This window comes from Lipotes vexillifer, unplaced genomic scaffold (genome assembly GCF_000442215.2).
Source record: "Lipotes vexillifer unplaced genomic scaffold, Lipotes_vexillifer_v1.1 scaffold469, whole genome shotgun sequence".
NCBI lineage: Eukaryota > Metazoa > Chordata > Mammalia > Artiodactyla > Lipotidae > Lipotes > Lipotes vexillifer.
The window spans coordinates 3,485,922-3,496,882 of record NW_006788006.1 but is presented as its reverse complement, the minus strand read 5'-3'; the positions used below and the strand labels follow the sequence as shown (position 1 = coordinate 3,496,882).

Here is a 10,961-nt window from a genome sequence, read left to right as displayed (position 1 = left end):
AGATAAGCGAATGAGAGGGCTGGAGGGCGGTCCCGCTTAATTCCCCGCCCCACCAACCCACCCCCCGCACAAGCCCCCCCTCCCCCGTGGCTCAGTTTCCCCGCCGGATCCGAGTTCAGCCGCGCTGGGCGGGGCCTTGAACGCGGAGGCCAGCGCCGTCTGTTTACCTTGAGGCTGGACGCTGGGCAGGGCCGCGGAGGGCCGTCCCCGGGGCCGGCCGCGCCGCCGGCATAAATAGGCCGCGCGGGCCTCGTGGGCGGCAGAGAGCGAGCCGCTGTCCAGCTCCCCGCCGCCGTCATGGTCCTCACCGCCGCCCGCGTTCTCTTGCTCACCCTGGCTGCCCTCGGCTCATCGGGCCAGGGGCAGATCCCGCTGGGTAAGCCGCGCCTGACCCCCAAACGGACAGGACTCGCGGGAGGCCGGGGGTCGCGGCTTCTTGGGACTCGGGGACTGTTCGCCGGGGCGTGCGGGGCGGAGAAAGCAGGCAGCGGGGCAGAGGCTCAGGAAATGGGGTGGGCGTCAGGGGGTCCCTGCGGCGGCGGTGTGAGGGGTGGTGATGGGGGTCTCCGGTCCCCGAAGCCCCACCAGCGCCCCCTGTCAGCGCAGGTGCAGACCTGGGCCCGCAGATGCTACGCGAACTACAGGAGACCAACGCGGCGCTGCAGGATGTGCGGGAACTGCTGCGGCAGCAGGTGCCTGCCGGGGACGGGGGTGCCGGGTTGGCACAGAGAGGCTTGGAACAGGGGAAGGGGGTCTCGGAGGTAGGGGAGTGTGGAGGAGTTGGGGGAGGACCGGAGAAGGGGATCCTGGTGGAGGTGAAGGGGGCCCAGAGTTATGGAAAAGGGGGAAAAGAGTGGTCCCAGGGACAGGGGGTTCCGCGAGAGAGGGGTAGGGATCCGTGAGGGGGCAAGGGAATCCCAGGGAAGGAAGAGAGGGGCTGGGAGAGTAGGGATCTTGGGGTAGGGAGTCCGGGGGAGGGGGCCCGGGCCGAGTGGGTGGGTCTGCGGGAAGGGAGTTTGAGAGAGGGACAGGGGAGACCCGACGGGGGAGGCCCGACGGGGGAGGCCCGGAGGGATGGACCCGCTGACCACACCCCATCCCCCTTGCACCAAAGGTCAAGGAGATCACGTTTCTGAAAAACACGGTGATGGAGTGTGACGCGTGCGGTGAGCGCAGCCGGGGCGGCAGAGACGGGGCGGCGCGGGAGCGAGAAGAGATGGGGAGACAGAGACAGAGAGCGAAGGACAGACCGAGAGGAAAAGAGACAGAGGAGAACATGGAGGCTGACAGAGATGGAGAGATTGGATGAGGGATGGAGAGAGAGAAACAGGAAGGGGAGACAGAGACTATGGGAGGGGGAGACCCCAAAAGGGCCAGAAACCTTGCGAGAGATGCTGGGAGGTGGAGAGTCGCGGAGGGAGAAGCAAAAAACGGCCGGGTGCAGAGATCCAGATACTGGCGGGCAGAGCGCTCAGTACGAGGCGGGGTCGCAGAACAACCAGGATCTCACCACGCCCTCAGGGGCCATCCCCCCCCCCAGGCTCCACCTCTGGGCGTGGCCCTAACCATTCCCGCCCCACCCTCCTCAGGGATGCAACCCGCGCGCACCCCCAGACTGAGCGTGAGGCCCCTAAGCCAGTGCGCGCCCGGCTTCTGCTTCCCCGGCGTGGCTTGTACCGAGACAGCAAGCGGCGCGCGCTGCGGACCCTGCCCCGCAGGCTTCACCGGCAACGGCTCGCACTGCGCCGATGTCAGCGAGGTGCGTCCGTCACCACCGCCCAGACGATCCCCCAACGCGTGACCCCACAGCTCCCCACCGCCCCGACGAACTCCTCATCCACTGGGGGTGCTCTCCCCGAGAGCCCCCTCATCTCCAGGGGCGCAGGTCCAGACGACCTCCCCACCGCCGGGGGACACCCACCACTACCACCCCCCTCTCTACCTGGGACGCCCATTCCGACGACTTCCTCCGTAGCCGGTGACGTCCGCCCCGACGACTCCCTTACCGCCGGGAGTGGTCCGCCTCAACGACCCCCCTCACCGCCGGGAGCCGCCGACCCCAGCCACCCTTCCACCACCGGGGGCTCCCGCCCCGACAGCCTCCTCCGCCGGGCACGCACGCCCCGACGACCACTTCCCGCCTCCTCTGGGGACGCCCGCCCTCAAAATGTCTTCCCCCGCCCATGAACACCCAGCCCACCGGGTCCCAGGAACAGATACCCTCAGGCACGCTCTGTTCCCCGCCTGGTCTTGCCCCTTCCCACATCAAGGCAAAGCCGTGTGTGACCCCTGGGACAGTGGCCTCTGCCCCACATGGCACTCCCCGCTCCCCAAGAGCTAGCTGATGGCCCTTGAACTTTACAAGTACAAGCCCAATAAGCCCTGAGAAGCCTCTCTCGGGGAGGCCCAGCTACACGTCCGTCCTCTGACCCTCCGGGGCCCTTCCTCCCCCAGTGCAACGCCCATCCCTGCTTCCCCCACGTCCGCTGCATCAACACCAGTCCGGGCTTCCGCTGCGAGGCTTGCCCGCCGGGGTACAGCGGCCCCACCCACGAGGGCGTGGGGCTGGCCTTCGCCAAGGCCAATAAGCAGGTGAGGGCCGTGGGGGGTTGGGGTGGGGAGCCAGGAGGAGCATTTTGGGGTGGGGAGCATTTTGTTGAGTAAACTCGACCTCCAGCCTCGCAGCCTTTTCCTGCCTCGCTCCAGCGGGAGGGCATAGGGACCGGAGTCTGGGGAATAGAGGAAGTTAAGGGTCCACGTCAGGGATGGTCAGGGTTGGAGGCAAGATGTAGGGGAGAGGTAGGATTCAGAGGAGACGTGAACCGGGTGGGAGGTCTGGGGGTATCTGCGTGGGAGCAGTGACCTCTGCCCTCCCTCCCACCCAGGTTTGCACAGACATTAACGAGTGTGAGACCGGGCAGCATAACTGCGTCCCCAACTCCGTATGCGTCAATACCCTGGTGAGGCCTGGGAGGAGAGGGGAAGGACTGAGAGGTGGAGGATGGGACGCGAAGTGTCAGGCGTGGGGGTGGGGGGCTGACCTCCTGTGGCCCGGGCTCAGGGCTCCTTCCAGTGCGGCCCGTGCCAGCCCGGCTTCGTGGGAGACCAGGCATCAGGCTGCCGTCGGCGCGCACAGCGCTTCTGCCCCGACGGCACGCCCAGCCCGTGCCACGAGAAGGCCGACTGCGTCCTGGAGCGTGATGGGTCGCGATCCTGCGTGGTGAGTGCGAGCGGGCCAAGGAGGGGCGTACGATGAGGGTCCGGGGGTGGGACCACGCCGGAGCACCCACTCACTCCCCCACCCGCAGTGCGGTGTCGGTTGGGCTGGCAACGGGCTCTTCTGCGGCAGCGACACAGACTTGGACGGCTTTCCCGACGAGAAGCTGCGCTGCTCAGAGCGCCAGTGCCGAAAGGTGGGCGGGGTCTGAAGGGCGTGGCCTGGTATGAGGGTGGGCGGGGCTCCCTGGCAGCGCCCCTCATGCCCGCCGCGCCCACCCCTAGGACAACTGCGTGACGGTGCCCAACTCAGGGCAGGAGGACGTGGATCGCGACGGCATCGGAGACGCCTGCGACCCGGATGCCGACGGGGACGGCGTCCTCAACGAGAAGGTGGGGCAAAAGCGGGGGCCTAGGTGAGACTAGTGGGGGCTCGGCTCGAGTGAGGGGTGTGGACTCAGAGGCTGATCTCACGGGTCCCAGAGGGTTAGGGGGTTCCCTGCAGAGGAGGCGGGGCCTCGGAGATGGACAGTCTGGGGAGTGACATTTGCCTCTCTAGGCCTGACTACTCCCAACCGGCCCTGACCTCTAGGACAACTGCCCGCTGGTGCGGAACCCAGACCAGCGCAATGCGGACGGCGACAAGTGGGGCGATGCATGCGACAACTGCCAGTCCCAGAAGAACGACGATCAGAAGGACACAGATAACGACGGCCGAGGCGACGCCTGCGACGACGACACAGACGGCGACCGTGAGCTCTGTGGCAGGGGGGAGAGGAGAGGGAAGGGCTGGCACCAAGGGGCGGGGCTTGGCTGGGGGCGGGGCTCGGCCTCCTTTGGAAGCCGGAGCGGGTGTGCTCGCCTAGGGCTCCAGGGACCGTGGACCATGCTCCGGCAGGCAGCAAAATGCAAGCTGGGATATGATGCCGAGGAGAAAAGGAAGGAACTTTTGGAGGAGGGGAAGGTGGTCCCTGTGTTAGATGCTGCAGGGAGGAAATAAGAGGACAGAGACGTGAGCCTGGGGTTTAGGGCTGAGGAGGTACGATTTTTACATCTGGGCAGAGACTCGAGGTGGTGCATTCACAGAGCTAGTCCCCTCACCGCCATCCTTTCATTTTAGTCTCTAGGAGGCTGGCGACTGGGCATGAATACTTGGTTTAACTTTGTAGGTATTGGGAGCCAAAGATGGGGTGGGACTCTGTCCCAAGCTAGCCCCAGGTCTGCACCTGCCCTGCTGGAAGTCAGTCTGGCCCTGTCCTCATCTTGGGGTCCCGTTCTGTCCTTCTGCTTCCCGCAGGGATCCGCAACACAGTGGACAACTGCCCCAGGGTGCCCAACTCAGACCAGAAGGACAGTGATGGCGATGGTGTAGGGGATGCCTGTGACAACTGTCCTCAGAAGAGCAACGCAGACCAGGTGAGGGCAGGCCAGACCCCAGCTGGGTCAGACCCCTGGGGTAAGCACCAGGCTGATTAACAAGACTCCAGCCCAGTCCCAGCAGCCTGTGGGGGCGGGGGGTGTTCCTCCGCGTCAGGAAGGACCTTGGCTCTGGAACTGGGGGTGGCGGGAGGCTTCTGAATTCTTCTGCCCTGATTAAGGACATCTACAACCTTCCCCCACCCACAGAGGGATGTGGACCACGACTTTGTGGGAGATGCTTGTGACAGCGACCAAGACAAGTAAGGAGGACATCTGGGGCTGAGGTGGGCACCCATGGTGGGCAGCCCTTGATCCAGCTTTCTGGGGTCTCATTGTCTCTGCCCCACCTACCCACCCTAGGGATGGGGACGGGCACCAGGACTCGCGGGACAACTGCCCCACAGTACCCAACAGCGCCCAGCAGGACTCAGACCACGATGGCCAGGGTGACGCCTGCGACGACGATGATGACAACGACGGGGTCCCCGACAGTCGGGACAACTGCCGCCTGGTGCCGAACCCGGGCCAGGAAGACGTGGACCGTAAGGCAGGGTGCAGGGCCTGTGGTGGGGACGGGGCTAGTGTGGCGCCACTAGGGTGAGATTTGGGGTGGCCAGTGGCACGTGTGAGCGGAGCTGGAGACATGGTGTGGGCAGGGCTGGTAGCCTGTGTGGGCGTGGCCAGGCCTGGGGCGGGGCCTGGAGCTGATTCTACTATGGTGGGGGGGCCTCCATCTCCTCTCAGGGGACGGCGTGGGCGACGCGTGCCAGGGAGACTTTGATGCAGACAAGGTGGTGGACAAGATCGATGTGTGTCCGGAGAACGCTGAGGTCACCCTCACCGACTTCCGGGCCTTCCAGACGGTCGTGCTGGACCCCGAGGGCGACGCGCAGATAGACCCTAACTGGGTGGTGCTCAACCAGGTGCGGGCAGGGCCCAGGCGGGAGGTGGGGGGATCCCAGGACCGCCACAGCAGGTCCTAAGCTAGGGGCGGGGAGCCGAGGGCCCACACGGCTGGCCTGAGGCCCTTCTTCCTTTGAACCCCACCAGGGGATGGAGATCGTGCAGACGATGAACAGCGACCCTGGCCTGGGTGTGGGTGAGACATGGGGAGGGGCCAGGCCGTGCAGGGGGCGGGACTAGAGGAGAGGTGGGACGGGGCGGGCCTGGACTCAGGAAAGGCAGGGCCAGGTTGGGTGGTCTGGGCTCAGGGGTCCGGCGTTCTGGACTCTGGAGGGGCGGGGCCAGGGGGCGGTTCTGGGCCCCGGTGCGGCAGGGGCTAGCGTCCCTTCCTCTCCCCAGGTTACACGGCCTTCAATGGCGTGGACTTCGAAGGCACGTTCCACGTGAACACGGTCACGGATGACGACTACGCGGGTTTCATCTTTGGCTACCAGGACAGCTCCAGCTTCTATGTGGTCATGTGGAAGCAGATGGAGCAGACATACTGGCAGGCAAACCCCTTCCGTGCAGTGGCGGAGCCTGGCATCCAGCTCAAGGTGCTGGGCCCCACCTGAACTCTTGGTCTCAGTGCCAACTCGGAGGCCCCAAACCCTCCCACAGATCCCCAAAGCCTTACAGCCCCCGGCCTCATTCTATGGACCTTGAAGTCTTTCTACCTAGCTCCTCCCACAGGCCCTCAAACACTCCCCCGGGATTCCCCAATCTCTCTGTGGGCCCCAAAACCCTGTCACAGAGCCCCAAACTTTCCCTCAGGTTCCAAATCCTCCTGCAGGCCCCAGAGACCCCAGTATTTCACTGAAACCCTAGAATTCCCCAAGTCCCCGAGTCCCCAAGACTCGATCCCACAAACCACTGCTACCCCTACAGCCTGACCGCAAAGCTCCTCGTGGCCCCCAAGGCTTCCTCGTGGGTCTCCCATCCAGGCATACTGGGGCCCCCACCACTCCTTTATGACACAGCTCCTTGCCTGTCTGGGGGCTCTGGTGGCCTGTGTGGTCTCTGACCCCCGCTCCGCTGTTCTCCGGCGTGGCAGGCCGTGAAGTCCTCCACAGGCCCTGGGGAGCAGCTTCGGAATGCACTGTGGCACACGGGGGACACAGAGTCACAGGTGCGGCTGCTGTGGAAGGACCCCCGCAACGTGGGCTGGAAGGACAAGACGTCCTACCGCTGGTTCCTGCAGCACCGGCCCCAAGTGGGCTACATCAGGTGGGAACCCGCCCTCTGCCAGGGGGCCCGGAGTCCCTGCTCTATCCCTGCTCTATCCTGGCTCTTGAGGGAAGGAGGGAGTGCTTCAGGGGGCCTCGGTCCCCTTATCTGTAAAATGGGAATAATACAGGCAGTTAGAAATAACTGTCTGGCCCTAGGGCATGATACACCTCCCAGGACAGGGGGAGGGGCCAGGCTGTGCAGGGAGCTGCTCAGGGGGCAGGGCCAGAGGAGAGGTGAGACAGCGGGGAGCCTGGACTCAGAAAAGGCGGGGCCAGTTTGGGTGGTCTGGGCTCAAGGGTCCGGTGGTACTGGACTCTGCACACAGCAGTAGGTGGGGTCTCACTCACTCCTGGTTTCTCAATCCCCACTCTACGCTGCCAGGAAGACCAGGCACTATGCCTAGCACCTACTGTGTGCAGGGCCCTAGATGCCCATCCTCTCACACAGGGAAACTGAGGCTCAGGTCAGGAGCCCCCTCTGCCCTGAGCATGGCCCAGGCAGGGCGACATATGGCCCCCTCTCCTAGAGAGGAGGGGGCCTAGCTCATGGGGCAGGATGCTGAAGCTCTGAGAGGGGAGGAGGCACCTGGCCCAGGGCCCCGAATCACGGTCCGTTCCTTCTCCGCAGAGTGAGGTTCTACGAGGGCCCAGAGCTGGTTGCGGACAGCAATGTGGTCCTGGACACGACCATGCGGGGAGGCCGCTTGGGAGTCTTCTGCTTCTCCCAGGAGAACATCATCTGGGCCAACCTGCGCTACCGCTGCAATGGTAGGAGGACCCTGTTGGGGAAGGTGGGGAGTCCATACCACCCAGCCTCACCCCCCCTCTCACCTGCTCACCCTCTCTCCACAGACACCATCCCTGAGGACTACGAGGTCCAGACGCTGCTGCAGGCCTAGGGACACAGGCCGCCACTGGATGACGGCCACCCTCACGGCTGCCCTCACTGTGGGAGGCCATCAGCATCCGGCCCCAAGAGGCAGCTGGCCTGGTGGGGAGGGAGAGGGGCTCAAAGAGGACAAAATAAAGTGTGTGTGTGGCGGAGCAGCTGGCTGTGGTCTCTGCCGCGGGGAGATGGCAGGGTCGAGCCTCTGAGGGGAGGCCAGGGACCCCAAACTCAGGCCTTGGGAGAGTTGGGGGCCTGCCACTCTCTGGCCCCGTGACTGGCTGGAGCCCTAGGAGCCTGACTAGGAGTGTCCGGCCCTGCTGCATCCCACACACTCTCCTGGGGCGTCTGCCCCAGGATCCTGGGGTGTGTGTGTGAGGGGCTCACGTGTGTCTGTGTCTGTGCGTGTGGCCCCTGTGTGGCTCCTGCCTGGTGCACCTGCAACACCCACAGTTCATCCTCCAGAGGGGAGAAGAGGGCAGGAAAAAAAGGGGAGGAGGCAGAGATGAAAACATTGGATTTTTATTACGTTTCATTACAAAGGATGCAAAGGTACACAGACGATAGCGTCCACGCCAGAGAGGATGGGCAGGGGCCGGCCGAGTGCGCCCTGAGCGCCCGCCCCCGCCCGCCATGGGCACCCACGCGTGCGGCCCATAGGACATCTACAGCACAATGTACATGCTGGGGGTGGGGGCAGAGCCAGCCTGGGGGAAAGAGGGACATGAGTGGGACAGGGCTTGGACTGGCAGGTTTGCATATATCAGTGCCCAGTCCCTGGAGGGGCAGGGGCAGTTTCCGACGGAGGGCATGGCGGGGTCAGTGGACCATGACTGCCAAAGCCCTCCCTTCCGGAGTCTGGTGGCAAATGCCACAGCTGTGTCCCCTTGTCCCCGGTTGGCAGGAGGTCAGAAATGACAGGCTGGGCATCGATTACCCCCAAATTCCACAACCCTGCAAGATGGGGGCAACCCACTGGCTCCTCGGGACAGGGTGTTGGCACTGGCCAGGAGGACAGAAGGCAGAGGGAGCCGTCTGGAACCAGAGTCCCTGACGTCCAGCCCCTGCCTGGGATGAGCCTGGGGCCCTGAGACCCGTGGGCCTGAGCTAATGACAAGATGGAACTGAGGCCCGGGTCACAAGGGTCTTGTCTGCCCCCCGGCGCCTTCAGGAGTACCCCAGCGCCCAGGCCTGGGGGTGCAGGTCACCCCACCTCCACTGGGGTAGAACTCTTGTCTGTGGCCAGCCACCTGTGGCACACCAACGGTTATGAGAGGTGCCTGAGCCCCACGCAGCCAGGACCCCCAAAAGCCGAGGAAGCCAAAAAGAGTTGGCTCAGGCCAAGCTGGCCGGGCAGGGCCTGACAAAGGAATGTCCCAAGGACCCCTGTCATATGCTGTGAGACCTCCAGGGGATGGGGGCCCAGGGTCCACGGAGAACTCGGGCAGAAACAGACCTGTCTGCCCACTCACCCCAGGCAGGCCTCCCAGGGTAGGCGAGGTGCCAAATCCTCCCCCAGCTCTTCAGATCACGTGGGGGGGGGGGGGCAGAAACAGACCTGTCTGCCCACTCACCCCAGGCAGGCCTCCCAGGGTAGGCGAGGTGCCAAACCCCCCCCCAGCTCTTCAATCCCGGGGGGGGGGGGGGCGGAGCTCAGGTGGCCACAGCTCCCTCACCTGAAGCGTCACCTGCAGGGATGGTAGGCCAGGCCCAAGAGCAGCAGGTACCCTTGACCTTGCACCCCTGTGCCCCAACACTACGCCAAGGGCACCCTGAGGACTCTGACAACAGCTCCCTCAGAACCCAGTGAGAGTGATGGGTGCTGCTACTGCTGTGTCAGGGCTGGGGGCGGGGGTCTCCTGACCCCACCAGGCCTCACCACACCCAGCCTGCACCCTGGGGTGGGGTTGCCTTCTTTGGAAATGCAGAAGACTCAGAATCCAGTTGGAGGCAGGAGTTTGGCAGCAAGTTTGGTTATGAACTCGCTCAGGGTGGGCTGAGATGTGGAGGTCTGGGGAGGGGTGTACCAGCCCAGGCGTTCTCAGCTGCCTGGAGGCCTCCAGGTCAACAAAGTTTTCTCTAGGAGAAGGTGATCATGGGGGCTCATTAGGCCCAGGAGGCTGGACAGAGGGGGGTCACCCCTGCTGCTTGAGTCCCACCCAGCACCTCCATGGGCCTCGTACCTACTCCTGTCCCCCGTGCCGCGGCCAGCACCCGGCATGCACGCAGCCCCCAAACTGGACACCCACCCCAGCAGGCTGGAGGGACGACACGGGACGTCTCGCCCTCCACGCAGGAGTCTCACAGCATCTGATGGACGGACAGATGGACAGCTGTCCTTGCCCGCCCCACTGTGACACACAGGCCTCACGATGGGCCCACTTGGCTGGCTGCCCTCCTGGGAGGTCGGCCGCCTGAAGAAATCAGGTCAAGCACACCTACGACGTCAGAACCCTCCTGCCCAGCCCTCAACACCCACAAGGAGATAACAGCACACAGGACGCAAAGGCCGGCCAAGCACTCCCAGTGAATGGAGGCATTGGTGGAGAAAGGGCTGCAAACACACACACCTGCCCTTGCCTTCCAGCCTCGCAGGCCTGGTCCCAGGGAACTCCGTGGACCGCACTGGGGTTGGGGGCTGGACCCAACGCAATTAGGGTCCCTTCTGCTGTGTACTTGTCCCCACAGGGAAGCCTGACTGGTTTTTGGATACCGCTGGCCGTGGGCCTCCAAATTTTGCTGAAGTGTCGACCTGCCCCCTGAGCTTTCCACTGAGGGTCTCAGGGCCCCCTGCCCCAGGGGACTGGCCCCTACCCTTCTTGCCCCGAAGAGCGCTGGGGGGAAGCAAGGCATGCAAGGAAAGCTGGGGGAGGGCTGCAGGGTACCCCAAACAGTGCTGTCTTCCCTCTGCTAAGGGCACGGTGCGGGGGGAGGTCCTCACGGGTACCTGTGACAGGGATGTGACCCCGATGAGACGACTCCTTCCCCAAGTCAACCCTGGGCACTGCAGGGGGTGATGCTGACAGGCGGGGGGTGGGGACCAGGGGCATGAACTCTCTTCTCTGGGGGACACAGAGACAGGCTGACCCCAGGTCTCATCCTCGGCCCATGGAGCCTCATGGGGGAACAAATTTACCACCCTGGGGGCTCAGAGGACAGAGGGTAAACTGAGGCAGATGGGGACATGCTGGTTGGCTCACGCTCCCGGAGGAAAGGTCTGCACAGCTGAGGGGGGCTCGGCCACAGCGAGTGGGTCAATATACACGACG

At 64.5% G+C, this 10,961-nt stretch overlaps 1 protein-coding gene across 2 annotated transcripts; it reads left to right on the top strand.

Moving 5' to 3' along the window:
• The first annotated feature begins 267 nt into the window (after positions 1 to 267).
• COMP (cartilage oligomeric matrix protein) lies at positions 268 to 7,849 on the top strand. Of its 2 annotated transcripts, XM_007461068.1 has the most exons (19): positions 268 to 376; positions 607 to 692; positions 1,115 to 1,166; positions 1,590 to 1,759; positions 2,455 to 2,592; positions 2,886 to 2,960; positions 3,062 to 3,220; positions 3,309 to 3,413; positions 3,502 to 3,609; positions 3,809 to 3,968; positions 4,514 to 4,632; positions 4,843 to 4,895; positions 4,996 to 5,177; positions 5,380 to 5,558; positions 5,686 to 5,734; positions 5,938 to 6,134; positions 6,632 to 6,804; positions 7,435 to 7,574; positions 7,659 to 7,843. In XM_007461068.1, exons 1-19 carry the CDS (start codon positions 298 to 300, stop codon positions 7,703 to 7,705), a joined length of 2,271 nt encoding a protein of 756 aa, XP_007461130.1. In that variant the 5' UTR covers positions 268 to 297; the 3' UTR covers positions 7,706 to 7,843. The 2 variants fall into 2 exon arrangements, with proteins under 2 accessions (XP_007461130.1, XP_007461131.1); XM_007461069.1 differs by lacking the exon at positions 2,455 to 2,592 and having other exon boundaries at positions 2,907 to 2,960; positions 7,659 to 7,849.
• Positions 7,850 to 10,961: the final 3,112 nt, after the last annotated feature.